The following is a 15,086-nucleotide window of genomic DNA, read 5'->3' as shown; positions in this document are numbered from 1 at the left end:
CTCTACACTAGAAGGCTTTGGATGCTTAGTTGTTGAAGTATTCAAGACACAGATGGATAGGTTTTTGGATACAAAGAGAATTGATAAATATGGGGATAGTGCAGTAAAGTGAAACTGAGGTAGAAAATCAGCCGTCATTATGATGAACTGTCGCCTTGAAAGGCAGAATGGTTTCCTCCTGCTCCTATGTTATATCACAAAAAATGCCAGAGCTTCACTGGAATAGAATTCTTGTCCATTCCCAATAGATAGAAGAATTCCAGATTTGCAATACATGAAATTGATTGAAAAATTGTTTCACCAAGGAAAGCAAGTGTGAGCCTGAGATGCATATTAATTACTTATCGGTTCAAACCTTTGCACACAGTTGACTGGACCATGTGGATCTGTCCTGCTTTGGTTCAAACTTGGTGTAGTTTTTTTTTAACATATGTCTGGGTTTGAGTATTCACTTGTCTGCAATGGCGCAGATGTAATTTTCAAATTAGCAGGTCATAAATATGGCTGATTCCAGTTTTCAGTTCAGATACTTCTGTATAATTCCCTGAGTGCGTATGCTTACATCAATATTTTTATATAGATGCGTGCGCATGCACAGGGCTAAATCGCTGGTTTTGAAAGCAGACCAAGGTAGGCCAGCAGCACGGTTCGATTCCCATAACAGCCTCCCCGAACAGGTGCCGGAATGTGGCGACTAGGGGCTTTTCACAGTAACTTCATTTGAAGCCTACTTGTGACAATAGGCGATTTTAATTTAATTTCATTTCATATTTTGTTTTAATGTTTTAAGTTTCTTTTGAGATTGACACATTCCTTTAAGGAACTACATTTTTAATTTATCCCACAGTTTGTTCATTTAGTTTATTTGGTTTATGCAAAGACACATAGACACACATACACACACTTCACTAAAGAAAACTTCTCAGCATCCTAAAGTGCTTTATAGATATGTAATTATTTTTGAAGTGCAGTAGTGTAGGCCATCACAGCCAACTTGTGCACTGCAGTGTTAATAATGTGGCTTTATTTTTTTAAAATTTAGAGTAACCAATTTTTTTTTCCAATTAAGGGGCAATTTAGTGTGGTCAATCCACCTAACTTGCACATCTTTGGGTTGTGGGGAAGAATGTGCAAACTCCACACAGATAGTGACCAGGGGCTGGGATCAAACCCGAGTCCTCAGCGCCATAGGCAGCAATGCTAAGTACTGCGCCACCATGCCGCCCTTTAGCTTTAATATAATATTGCATTTCCAGTAGCATTTGTCCATTCATTATTTTATTAAACTATCTTGGTGGTATTAAATCCTCTTTCAGCATTTTTAGACTATTAAATAATAATTTGCACTCTGGCAACTAAATTTAAATGTAACTGCTTTAAAACAAAAACGTAATGCAGTTCTTCTTTAATTAATGTTGTCAATTATGAGCTCCCTTCCTGATCAATGCAACAGCAAATCCAGGTATTTACCTTTTCTGAATATGTCTTCAACAAAATATTTTATGTGCATTGTGTATTGATATTGGCAAAAAGAGAACAGAACTACAAAAAATTTTTTTAATGTTACATTTTCAAAATGTTGTTTTTGCTTAGTGTTTCATATCATGCCATGTTTACAATGGCCCCTTGCAAAAGTGGCATCCTACATATAACTATGTACTTTCAAATCCTTTGTAGGAAGCTCAAAGAATGCTTGAAGTTGCAGAAAGTGGGACCGTGCAGCTTCCCTTAGAGGGTGGCAACATTCTGAAGATTCCTGTAAAAAGTATTAAGTACAGGTATAGTATGGCATTTGTGAAATGGATGAAAATGAAAAGAGCTCCTTCTAAATTAATGCTATTACTGAGAAGAGAAAGAAGCTTGGTCATGATAGTCACATGGCTAAGTTAAAAAATATTTACTACCTTCTTGCATTGCTAATCTGCCCCTCAAAACCATTTTAAAATCATAGTTATAGATTTGCAACTTGTTCATTTTTGGGAAGTAATTTTTTAAAAATTCACATGGTCATAAAAACTGATAATTCTAATAGATTAAGCAAAACCTCAGCTGAGAGTTCTTGTGATAAAATGGTTGATTCTGTTGGTATATATTTTCAGCCCTGCTTGCTGTTTCTTTTTACTTGTATTGTCTAGTACAATCTGTGATTATCGAAAAAAACAGCATGGCCTGGTTCTCCGACCCTGTGCTGGGTCGGAGAACCCTGGGGGAAGGCGTGAATCCTGCCCTGACGCCGGCTGCCCTATTTTCTGGCGCCGTTTTTCGGGGGCCGGCGGCCGTTGACGGCGGCCCCTCTGGCGATTCCCCGGGCCCCAATGGGCCGAGTGGCTGTCAAGTTTTGCCATGTCCCGCCGGCGTCAATTATTCACCTCATACACGGTGGGACCAGGCAGGTAAGTGTGCAGGGGCGGTCCTCGGGGGGGGGGGGGGGGGGGGGGGGGGGGGCGACCCCGGCCCCCCGCCCCCACGGTGGCCTGGCCGCGATCGTGGCCTACCGATCCTGCGGGCGGGCTGGTTCCGTGGGGGCATTTTTTCATCTGCGCGGGCACCTGTAGGGCTCCGCCATATTGCCCGGGGGCCGGCGCGGAGAAGGGAACCCCCGCACATGCGTGGCAATACGCCAGCCTTCTGCACGTGTGGAAATATGTCGGCCGTTCCGCGCATGCGCAAACTCACGCCAGCCCTTCGCCGCCGGCTGGAGCTGGGGGAACCACTCCGGCGTCAACCTAGCCCCCGAGAAAGGTGAGAATTCCTCACTTTCGGGGGCTGTTGTCTCCGGAGTGGTTGACGCCGGTTTTTCAGCCGGCGTGGGGACATAGCTCCATTATTATAGATTCCCGCCCCATAAATCTGATGAATGCTGAGCTATGAGTGTAGTATGCGTAGAGTTAAACAGTAATAACCGATGGTTAAAAAAAACAAACCTGGATTTATCACATGCACGCTGTTGGCACTTGAAACATCAGACTAGCCATTTTGTACTTCCTTGGGCCAGAAATGAGTCAGATGATCACCAAAGAACGTATTTTATGTCATATTTCCAATCAAATCCAAATTCTGCGCAATGTTAGAACAGTTATCTATACTGCTTATGCCCTCCCATGCCTAGTCCTCAGTTCCCGATATATCGGGAAATACTCTGCACTACCCCAGGAATTCCACAAGATGTGTCACTCTCAGAAACCTAGAAACATATAAAATAGGAGCTGGAGTGGGCCTTCCTAAAAAGGGAGGTGGAGAGAAAACGGAATTATGGACCAGTAAGTTTGACGTTGGTAGTGGGGAAAATTCTAGAATCCATTGTCAAAGATTTAATAGCTGAGCACTTAGAACACTGTGGCAGGTGCAGATAGGGTCAGCATGGATTTAGGAAGGAGAAATCATGCTTGACAAATCTATTGGAATTCCTCGAGGATGTAACTAGCAGAGCTGATGAGGGAGAGCCAGTGGATGTGGTGTATTTGGACTTTCAGAAGGCTTTTGACAATGTCCTCCATAAGAGATTAGTGTATAAAGTTAAAGCTCATGGGATTAAGGGTAGTGTATTGAGATGGATAGAAACGGTAGCATTGTGGATAGCACAATTGCTTCACAGCTCCAGTGTCCCAGGTTCGATTCCGGCTTGGGTCACTGTCTGTGCGGAGTCTACACATCCTCCCCGTGTGTGCGTGGGTTTCCTCCGGGTGCTACGGTTTCCTCCCACAGTCTAAAGATGTGCAGGTTAGGTGGATTGGCCATGATAAATTGCCCTTAGTGTCCAAAATTGCCCTTAGTGTTGGGTAGGGTTACTGGGTTATGGGGATAGGGTAGAGGTGTTGACCTTGGGTAGGGTGCTCTTTCCAAGAGCCGGTGCAGACTCGATGGGCCGAATGGCCTCCTTCTGCACTGTAAGTTCTATGATGATAATCGGTCTATGATGAAAACTGGTTGGCAGACAGGAAACAAAGAGTAGGAATTAACGGGTCTTTTTCAAATTGGCAGGCAGTGGCTAGTGGGGTACCACAGGGATCGGTGCTAGGACCCCAGCTATTCACAATTTATTATTAATGATTTAGATGAGAGAACAAATGTGGAGGATTGGCTGACTGGCAGAAGGCAGAGAGTGGGGATAAAGGGGTCTTTTTCAGGATGACTCGGGGATCGGTGTTGGGACCACAAGTTTTCACAATATACATTAGCGATCTGGAAGAAGGAACTGAAGGCACTGTTGCCAAATCTACAGATGATACAAAGATATGCAGAGGGACAGATAGTATTGAGGAAGCAAAGGGACTGCAGAAGGACTTGGACAGTTAGGAGAGTGGGCAAAGAAGTGGCAGATGGAATACAATGTGGAAAAGTGTGAGGTCATGCACTTGGTTGGAAGAATGGAGGCATAAACTTTTCGAAATGGGAAAAGGCTTAGGAAATAGCGCAAAAGGGACTTGGGAGTCCTAGTTCAAGATTCCCTTAAAGTTAACATGCAGGTTCAGTCGGCAATATTAGCTTTCATGTTGAGAGGGCTAGAATTCAAGAGCAGGGACGTACTTCTGAGGCTGTATAAGGCTCTGGTTCGACCCCATTTGTAGCATTATAAGCAGTTTTGGACCCCGTATCTAGAAGAATGTGCTGGCCTTGAAAAGGCCTCCAGCGGAGGTTCACAGCAACGATCCCTGGAATGACAGACTTGTCATATGAGGAGCAGTTGAGGACTGTGGGTCTGTATTCGTTGGAGTTTAGAAGGATGAAGGGGGGAGCTTATTGAAACTTACAGGATACTGAATGGCCTAATAGAGTGGATGTGGAGAGGATGTTTCCACTAGTAGGGAAAACTAGAACCCGAGGGCACAGCCTTAGAATAAAGGGACGATCCTTTAAAACAGAGATGAGAAGGAATTTCTTCAGCCAGAGAATGGTGAATCTGTGGAACTCTTTGCTGCAGAAGGCTGTGGAGGCCAAATCACTGAGTGTCTTTAAGACAGAGATAGATAGGTTCTTGATTAATAGGGGGTCAGGGGTTATGGGGAGCAGGCAGGAAAATGGGGATGAGTAACATATCAGCCATGATTGAATGGCGGAGCAGACACGATGGACTGAATGGCCTAATTTTGCTCCCATGTCTTATGGTCTCATGGTAATGTCTGCAAATTTGCAGATGACACCAAGCTGGGTGGGAGGGTGAGCCGTGAGAAGAATTTAGAGATCCTTCAGTGTGATTTGGGTAAGTTGAGTGAGTGGGCAAATGAATGGCAGATGCAGTATAATTTGGATAAATGTGAGGTTATCCACTTTAGTAGCAAAAATGGGAAGTTAGACTATTATCTGAATGGCCATAAATTAGGAGAGGAGAATTTGCAATGAGACCTGGGTGTCCTCGTACACCAGTTATTGAAGGTAAGCATGCAGGTACAGCAGGTGTTAAAGAAGGCTGGCCTTCATTGTGAGAGGATTCGAGTACAGGAGTAGGCTTGTCTTGCTACAATTATACAGGGCCTTGGTGAGGCAACACCTGGAATATTGTGCGCCGTTATGTTCTTCATATCTGAGGAAGGATTTTCTTGCTCGAGAGGGAGTGCAGCAAAGGTTTACCAGACTATTTCCTGGGATGCCGGGACTGACGAATGAGGAGAGATTGGTCGGTTGGATTGTTCTCACTGGAGTTCAGAAGAACGAGGGATGATCTCATATAAACCTATAAAATTCTAACAGGACTAGATAGGGTAGATGCAGGAAGAACATTCCCAATTGTGGGCATGTCCAGAACCAGGGGTCGTAGTCTGAGAATACGGGGTAGACCATTTCAGACAGAGAGTGGTGAGCCAGTGGAATTTGTTAGCACAGGAAGTAGTTGAGGCCAAAACCTTGTATTGTTTCAAGAAGCAGTTAGCTATAGCACTTAGGATGAGGGGGATCAAAGGATATGGGGGAAAAGCAGGATTAGGCTCTTGAGTTGAATGATCAGCCACGATCATCATGAATGGCGGAGCAGGCTCAAAGGGCGGAATGACCTCCTGCTCCTATTTTCTTATGTTTCTATCGAGCCTGCTCCACAATTCAGTGAGATCATGGCTGATCCTCTATTTCAATCCCATTGTCCCACTTTCTCTCAACAACCCTTGATGCCTTTAGTGCTTAGAAATCTATAGGCAGCACGGTGGCGCAGTGGGTTAGCACTGTGGCCTCACGGCGCCGAGGTCCCAGGTTCGATCCCGGCTCTGTGTTACTGTCCGTGTGGAGTTTGCACATTCTCCCTGTGTTTGCGTGGGTTTCGCCCCACGACCCAAAGATGTGCAAGCTCGGTGGATTGGCCACGCTAAATTGCCCCTTAGTTGGAAAAAATTAATTGGGTACTCTAAATTTAAAAAAAAATCTATTCAGTTTCTTCTTAAATACATTAAGTGATGTGGCCTCCATAGCCTTGTGTTGTAGAGAATTCCACAGGTCACCACCCCGAGTGAAGACATTTCTCCTCATCTCAGTCCTAAATAGCCCTGTATCCCGAGACCATAATCCCTTGTTCTAGACTCTGCCCAGCCGGAGAAAACCTTATCCTTGCATCCAGTTTGTCCAGCCCTGTCTGAATTTTATATGTTTCAATGCGATCCCTCTTATTCTTCCAAACTCCAGTGAACGCAGGCCTAGTCAACTAAATCTCTCCTCATACAATAATCCTGCCATCCTAGGAATTAGTCTGCTGAACTTCGCTGCACCCCCTAAAACGGCAGACAATATTCCAGGTGTGGTGTCACCATGGCCCTATACAGCTGCAGTAAGAAATCCTAGTTCCTGTCCAAATCTATTTTCAATGATACCATTTGTCTTACTGCTTGGTATAAAAGATCCTTCAAGACCGAAACACGTGGTACTTTACACTGTCACAAAAGATTTGAATAGTAATTAATCCTAGTGTGATAAATTGTTGTTTGATTCCGAGACTACCAATGTGCTAACAAGACCTGTGCAGATCAGCCTATGTCTACTTACTTTGGATCAGTGAAGTGGTGTCTGACTTCTGTGCGGAGTAAATGGATGCTGCACCTGGTGGGACTCTCGTCCTGTTAGGGGAGGCCGTACCCTTGCGATTTACAATGGACAGGGGTTCTGCCTCATTGCACTCTACAATGACTGAAATCTCACCCTAATTTTTACTATGTTTTAGCATGAATTGGGAATTTTAATACCTCCACCACAAAAGGGAGGAAACCAGAGCACTGGAGGAAATCCATGCAGACACGGGGAGAAAGTGCAAACCCCACACGGGCAGTCACCCAAGGTCAGAATCGAACCTGGGTCCCTGGCGCTGTTAGGTAGCAATGCTAACCACTGCCACCGTGTCTTCCCAATATTGGAGAAACACTCCGATGCTAACTTGTACAAGCCGACTGATACATAGCCTATGCTGACTTACCTACTGTTATCCAAGGCAATAAATGAGTGATACAGTTGGCTCCAGTCAGAGTTAGTGATGAGTTTAAAAATCATCTATTTTTCCCATTTCTGTCACTATTGCCTGTTCCTGTACTGCCTCCCCTCAGATGAATGGCATATTTGCAGTTACTTCATAGATGCATGCATGATGAACAGTGAGCAAAGAACATTACAGCACAGGAACAGGCCCTTCGGCCCACCAAGCCTGCACCTTCAGATTCCTTATTTCGACCTACTACTTATTGCCCAAACGATATGTAGCCCTCCATTCCCCGCCCGTTCATGTGTTTATCAAGATGCATCTTAAACGTAGCTATTGTGCCTGCCTCCACCACCTCCACTGGCTATGCGTTCCACGTACCCACCACCCTCTGCGTGAAAATCTTTTCTTGCGCTTCTCCCCTATACTTTCCCCTTCTCACCATGAACATGTGCCTCCTTGAGTCTTCCACCATGGGACAAAGCTTCATCCTATCTATACCTCTCGCAATTTTGTAGACCTCAATCAGGTCTCCGCTCAGCCACCATTTTTCCAACGAAAACAATCCAAATTTATTCAACCTCTCCTCATAACCAACACCCTCCAGACTAGGCAACATCCTGGTAAACCTTCTTTGTACTCTCTCCAAAACATCCACGTCCTTCTGGTAGTGTGGCGACCAGAACTGCACGCGAAAATCCAAATGTGGCCTAACTTGGGTTTTATACAACTGTAACATGACCTGCCAACTCTTGTACTCGATGCCCCAGCTGATGAAGGCAAGCATGCTGTATGCCTCCTTGATCACCCTATCCACCTGCATTGCCACTTTCATGGATTTATGGACCTGAACACCCAGATCCCTCTGTATGTCAATGCTCCCAAGGGTTCTGCCACTCACACCTGAATTTGATCTTCCCAAAATGCGTCACCTCGCATTTGTCCGGATTGAACTCCATCTATCATTTCTCTGTCCAACTCTCCAATCTATCGATGTTCTGCTGTATTCTCTGACAGCCCCTTCACTATCTGCAACTCCACCTATCTGCAACTTCAAACTTGCGAATCAGACCATCTACAATTTCTTCCAGATCATTTTTATATATATATATTACAAACAACAGTGATCCCAGCACTGATTCTTGTGGAACACCGCTAGTTACAGATTTCCATTCTGAAAAACTCCCTTCCACTGTTACTCTGTCTTCTGTTGCCAGGCCAGCTCTTTATCCATCTAGCTAGTACACCCCAAATTCCATGTGACTTTACCTTCTATACCAGTCTGCCATGATGAACCTTGACAAACACCTTGCTAAAGTCCATGTAGACAACATCCACAGCCTTTCCCTCATCAATCAATTTTGTCACCACCTCAAAACATTCTATCAGGTTGGTAAGGCATAACCTTCCCGCACAAAACCATGTTGCCTATCACTAACGAGTCCATTCGCTTCCAAATGTGTATAAATCCTGTCCTTCAGTATCTTCTCTAACAGCTCCCCCCACCCCCACCTACATCAGGCTCACCAGCCTATAATTACCTGGATTATCCTTGCTTCCCTCAAACAAAGGGACAACATTGGCTATTCTCCAGTCCTCTGGAACCTCGCCTGTGGTCAAAGATGATGCAAAAATATCTGTTAAGGCCCCAGCTATATTTCCTCTCTTGCCTCCCACAGTACCCTGGGATATATCCCATCTGGCCAGGGGATTTCATTTTAAGATATCCAACACTTCCTCCTTCATTATGCTGACATGTCCTAGAACATTCATACATCCATCCCTAACCTCAACATCCATCACGTCCCTCTCATTGGTGAATACCAATACAAAGTACTCAATAAGGATCTCACCCACTTCCTCTGACTCCACGCATAACACTTTTGTCCTTGCATGGACATACTCTTTCCCTGGCTACCCTCTTGCTCCTTCTATCTCTTTAAAAGACCATGGGCTTTTCCTTGACCCTGCTTGTCAATTACATTTCATGGCCTCTTTTAGCCCTCCTAACTCCCCTTTGAGCTTGTTCCTACTTTACCTACATTCTTCAAAAGCTTTGTCTGGTTTTAGTTGCCTAGATCATATATATGCTTCCTTTTTCTTTTTGACTAGTCTCACAATTTTCCCTGTCATCCATGGTTCCCTAATCCTGCCATTTCTGTCCTTCATTTTCAGTCTAATCAACTGGTGAATTGTGAAATTTTTGAGAAAGCTACTGCAACTGTGTTCCAGCATGAAATTATTTCAGGAGATTGGGGTGGGATGGCACAAACATTTTTTTAATTGTATGTAATATTGACTCTGTTAGCTATATATTTAGTATTGTTTAAATAAGTGGTGGCTTACTGAACGTTCCGGCCCCAACGCAACATGGCGCGGGGGTTCAGGGGCCGGACGCGCAACAAAGTAGGCGGGCGGGGGGGGGGGGGGGAAGAGGCCGGCCCGCCGATTGGTGGGCCCCGATATCGGTCCAGACCCCCGACCCTTCGCAGAGAGTTCCCGCCGGCAGCGACCAGGTGTGGACGGCGCCGGCGGGACTGTGCTTTTTCCTCGCGGCCGCGCGGCCCATCAATCGGTGGCCCCGTCGCGTTCAGCGGCACGCGACCGGGGCCGCGCCAATTGTGCCTAAATGGTGCCGATTCTCCGCACCGCGGAGAATTGCGCGCCGGCGTCGGAGCAGCGTGGCGCAGTTGTGGCGATTCTCCGGCCCGGTGCGGGGCTGGGAGAATCGCGAGCAATGTTTCTAAAAGATACATGACAGCTAAATTAAACTAATCTTTTCATTGAAAATGCACTGTGCATAAGCTGTAAAATCTTGCCGCTTTACAGTGTTTTATTGAAACAATTCTGAGTGTGCATGCAACAATTATAAACCTTCAATAAACAGTATGCTTGTACAATTATATAAATTGGGAAGAGTTGAATGGCAAGGTGAAGGGAAAAATTAGGCCTTAAGAATGAGGTACCTCTGCTTGTGCAGAGCACTAACATATAGATATGTTTGTCCTCCAGCCCAGATGATCCTTCAGTCGTAAACATATCTGATGAAATGGCCAAAACTGCTGTGTGGAAGGCTCTTGCTGTAAATGCTGAGAATGCAAAAGTTGTAAAACTTGAAGCAAGGTAGCTTTTGTTTGAGCTTAATTTCTGGCCTGATGTCTAACAAAGCCCTCTGATACCAATACATGCATGACAGTGGCTGCTTTTTAGAGAACTGAGCACTTGTACTAAAAGCTAACATTGTGTTACATTAATCACTACTATATCTGCACTCTGTATTTTAATATGTTCCACCATCTGCATGGCACTCAAGTTAAAAGTCCAGCTCAATTATAAGGCTGCTAGGTCTTAACTTGTTAACTTTTCATGTTATGACTTGAGCAAAATTATGAAATATTCAATCAATCATGAAGCTTGTTATAACATAGCTTTTTTAGCTGACAAGGATTATATGATAAACTGTTTTCAGCAAACACCATTTTTAGAGAAGTTGTTATTTTCCTGCATCTCCTGGCTGCTGCAGATTGACGCCTCCAGATACAGTATCTCTGATGGCATTAATTTCAGACAACACCTTTTATTAATACTGTTTTAAAACATACACACGCACCATATTCAATACTATCAAGTGATCAAGAATGCTTTATATATACCAGAGAAAAATGGTGTTTGTGGGTTACATACTTGTTCAGCTTAACGTTTTAAAAATTGTACTTTTTAATGACATTGCACAAATGTCATTGTGACTGAAATACAAGGCGTTTTTGTATCGACTATCTGATACTTCGGATTGAAGGGAGGCAAATAATGGAAAAATTACTATTTATTAAAAGCAGATCCAACTATTTTTTAAATTTTAAAAAGTCTTGGTTATAATGCTGCTAAATTGTTACTGTGATCATAAAGAATTCAAAATTGTTAAGTACTAAAATCTCTAACCATTTTTCCTTCACTTAATGCTTACAAACTACTTAGAACTTGATAATCACTGACGATATATTTTCAGTACTTTGAAGTATATGGCCCCTTAGCAATTTCTGAGCTGAAACAGGTGATTCATTTATGAACAAGAACATACTGGTAAAGCAGACGGCATGCAAAATAAACAAGGGTGTCTAGGCCTCAGAGTTAATTGGGGTGGGGGAGAGAGACATTTTGGCATATGTAAAACAGGCCACCAATTCATTACTGTCATAATATAAAAACTAGGAGCAGGAGTAGGAAATTCAGTGCCTGGAGTCTGCTCTGCCATTCAATATGATCATGTCTGATCTCATCTGGGCCTCCTCTCCACCTTCCTGCCCACTGCCCATGACCTTCATCCCGCTACTAATTAAAAACCCATCTTATCTCCTCAAATTTGTTCAATGTCCTGGCGTCTACTGCACTCTAGGCAAGAGAATTCCATAGATGCACAACCCTTTGAATGAAGTAATTCCTCCTTATTTCTGTTTTAACTCTACCACTCCTTAGCATAAAATTATGGCCCCTCGTTCTACAATGTCCAACGAGGAGAAGCATCTGCTCTGCATCTACCTTGTAAATCCTCTTTAGCATCTTGCATATCTCAATTAGAGAATCTCTCTTCTAAACTCCAGTTAATGTCGGCCGAAATTGATCAATCTCTTTTCATAAGACTAGCCCTTCATCCCTGGGAGCAATCTAGTGAACCTTCTCTGAACATTCTCTAATGCATTTACTTTCTCAGTAAGGGATCCAAAACTGCGCAGTACTCCAGATGTGGTCTCACCAATGCCCTATACAGTTGCAACTGTACTTCCCTACATTTATACTCTATTCCATTAGCGATGAATGCCAAAATTCCATTTGCCTTCCTTATTACCTGCTGCACTTACACGCTAACTGTCTGCGATTCATGCATGAGGGCACCTTGATCCCTCTGCACTGAAGCATTTTGAGGTTTCTCTCCATATAGATAATAAGTTGCCTTTTTATTCCTGACTAAATTGGATAACCTCACACTTATTCACATTACATTCTATCTTCCAAATTTTGGCCCACTCACCTAACCTATCCATATCTATTTGTAAATGTCTTATTTCCTCATTGCAACTTGCTTTTCCACCTGCAGAAGACCACCTTCTCCCCAATTGTTTCAAAGGGATGTTTTTAAGAAAATGTGATATTAAGTTGTTTAAATATAGTTAGTGGGGGAACGAAGCCGTTAAACAATGTACCAACTTAATTGAGTCTTATGATCGTTTATTTTAAAAGTAACATTTCTAGAGCTGGCATTTAATTATTTAATGCACCTTTCTTTGGCTAAATATTGCAGATGAAATGTCACATGTATAGTTGTGAAAAAGAAAGATGAATAACCAGATGAAACTTGATCTGTATTTCAAAAATAATTAGCTTTATTGACATAAATTGTACATGAAGTATTGATGAAACTTGAGTTATAAAAATAGAACTGGAAGTCTCAAAAGCAAATACAACTTGTGCATTAAAATGTAAAGAATATTTAAATTTAGAGAGGTTGAACTAATTATTGAGACTGTCTTTCTTTCTTTTTGCTTTATTTACTAGTTGGGAGGGTGTGACTGTACGAACATTAATATTTATTTTACTAAAGCAGAAATGCAGCAATACATTTTCCTTTTCCTTGTTACAAATTTACAGTCCTGATAATACAACGGATACCAAAATGAATATAGAAGAGGTGCCCCCAAGAAATGTCCTTGATGCTGAAACCTCTGTATGAAACACACTACGTCCTTATCAATCAAGAAGACTTCTCTGTCTGAAAGCTACTATATGAGCCACAACTGAATCTCTGGATCCTTTGCAGGAAATGGAGACCTGTTGCTGGACCGAATCAGTGTCTCAGTCGGAGTGAAACTTTTCTGACCAAGGTTGTTTCACCTTTGTCCTATTCTACGTCAGTTGCAATGCCAGCTACTGTCTCAATCTTCTCATCAACAGGTTCAATTTTCAATCTACAATTTTGGTATAGGGTTATGAAGAGTAACAAAGCAATAATCTTGTACCCAATTTTTTAAAAAAAATCTACTTCCCAGCGTTTGATTTTCTTGTGGTAAATACCAGAAAATGATGTACTAATTTAAAACTGGAGAATAGTACACAGTGAACACAGGTATATAGTCTATATAAAAAAGTATAAATATGTTGCTTATTGACATTCGTCATAATCCCATTGAAATAAGCAATAGTGAATAAGATTTTCAACCAAATCCTTGTAAGTCTATTTCCTCATTTGTCAATGATCCTTCAGAATTTTGATGCTACTCGATAACAATGAGGTAGCATGTGGTAACAAGTGTTTTGATAGGCTATGATAGAAGAGCGGGTATGTAAATTGGTATTTACCCGAGAGGTGTGTATTTCTTGACTACGCTGGTATAATACTGGTCTGTTACTGTTATTATATTTACAAAATGGTGATCAGTTTTGCAATACTGATTTGAGACTATCTGAACTGTTTACATTTAACTTTATTCAACATGATATACTGTAGGCTTTATTTAGCATTGCAGTGTGTTATATGTTTTATTTATTTATATTTACTCAAATTTATTCAAATTGCCATGCTATATGGACTATAAAGAAAAGATTTGGCTAATTTTATAAAGATTGTTGTAGTATTTTTGTCTTTGTACTTTAGATATGTAGAGTGACCGTTTTCTATGGGCAGTACTGTAGTTCTAGTATTAGGTCAGTAACTCTAGAGCCATCTCAGGAATCAGGATCTTCCCACTGGTCCATGTTGCCATGCTTTAAGAAGGTTTGCAAAGTTGTTTTGACTTCCAGACGAGATTAAACTTAAAATTTTGTTTGGCCAGCCATGTTACTTTTAAATGGGGACTGTTTCATTTATCTTTAGTCTAAAACACAATGCCAATGCAACACACAGAATTGCATTCATGATTTGCATTCAATCATTGCAAAATAATCACCAAACTGATAGCCAAAACACAAATGGTAATATTGTGAAATGTTTGGTTTGTGTCTTAATTCTGGTTATATAGTTATACGTATGGCAAGTTCTGCAGATACATTCAGCAGTAAATCCATTTTCTGCTATTTTATTAAATGTACAGATTGTAATCACTGTAATTGAATAATGGCGTTTGCATAATATAACAAGGGATGTGAATTATAGAAACTTATTTTAATCGAGTGTCAGTTGGTGAACTGAGGTTTTCTATTTAATTTTTAGGTTATGCTAAAGAATAGTATTGTGTTGATACTGTTGACTGTTAGATGATAAATACAGTATGAGATTTTAACAGTTTGAGAAACTGGTTTCTGGCAGGGACAGTTTCGTCCCGATTGTTTTTTCTTTTAAATCCGCAGTTGATGGTAATTTTATGTCTTCCTATGTTCTGCTTATTTAATCACAGAACAAATAAAATCCCGAGTATTCATCAATTTTCATAAAATTGTCTTAAGTTCAGATAATTATGGTTAAAGTTTTTATGACTATTTCTAAAGTACAGTAGTGATTTCATTTATTTTTGTAAAGAGACCCAAAGCAATGTAAAAATGTTATAGCAATCCATTGTCTTAGTTTAAATGATGATATATGTGCATAATCCAGATTTTGTTTTCTTTAAGGACAATGTCCTGCTTTCAGTTGAATATTAGAGGGAAATAACTATTTTTTGTAATGTCATAATCTGTTAATGAAAGCAATAAAGTCTCTTATTGTATTAAA

The 15,086-nt window shown here is 41.8% G+C and overlaps 1 protein-coding gene across 8 annotated transcripts in view; it reads left to right on the top strand.

The window, feature by feature from the left end:
• The window catches only part of slc4a7 (solute carrier family 4 member 7), a 271,390-nt gene extending 256,304 nt beyond the window's left edge, over positions 1-15,086 (top strand). For all 8 annotated transcript variants that reach the window (XM_072509348.1, XM_072509347.1, XM_072509344.1 and 5 more), the window contains 3 exons: positions 1,678-1,778; positions 10,400-10,510; positions 13,031-15,086. In XM_072509348.1, the coding sequence (XP_072365449.1) occupies positions 1,678-1,778; positions 10,400-10,510; positions 13,031-13,112 (294 nt within the window). In that variant the 3' untranslated portion in view covers positions 13,113-15,086. The remainder of the gene's footprint in view (positions 1-1,677; positions 1,779-10,399; positions 10,511-13,030) is intronic.

Source organism: Scyliorhinus torazame, chromosome 6 (genome assembly GCF_047496885.1).
Source record: "Scyliorhinus torazame isolate Kashiwa2021f chromosome 6, sScyTor2.1, whole genome shotgun sequence".
NCBI lineage: Eukaryota > Metazoa > Chordata > Chondrichthyes > Carcharhiniformes > Scyliorhinidae > Scyliorhinus > Scyliorhinus torazame.
Note: the sequence above shows the minus strand (reverse complement) of the source record. Positions and strands in the feature narration are given on the sequence as shown.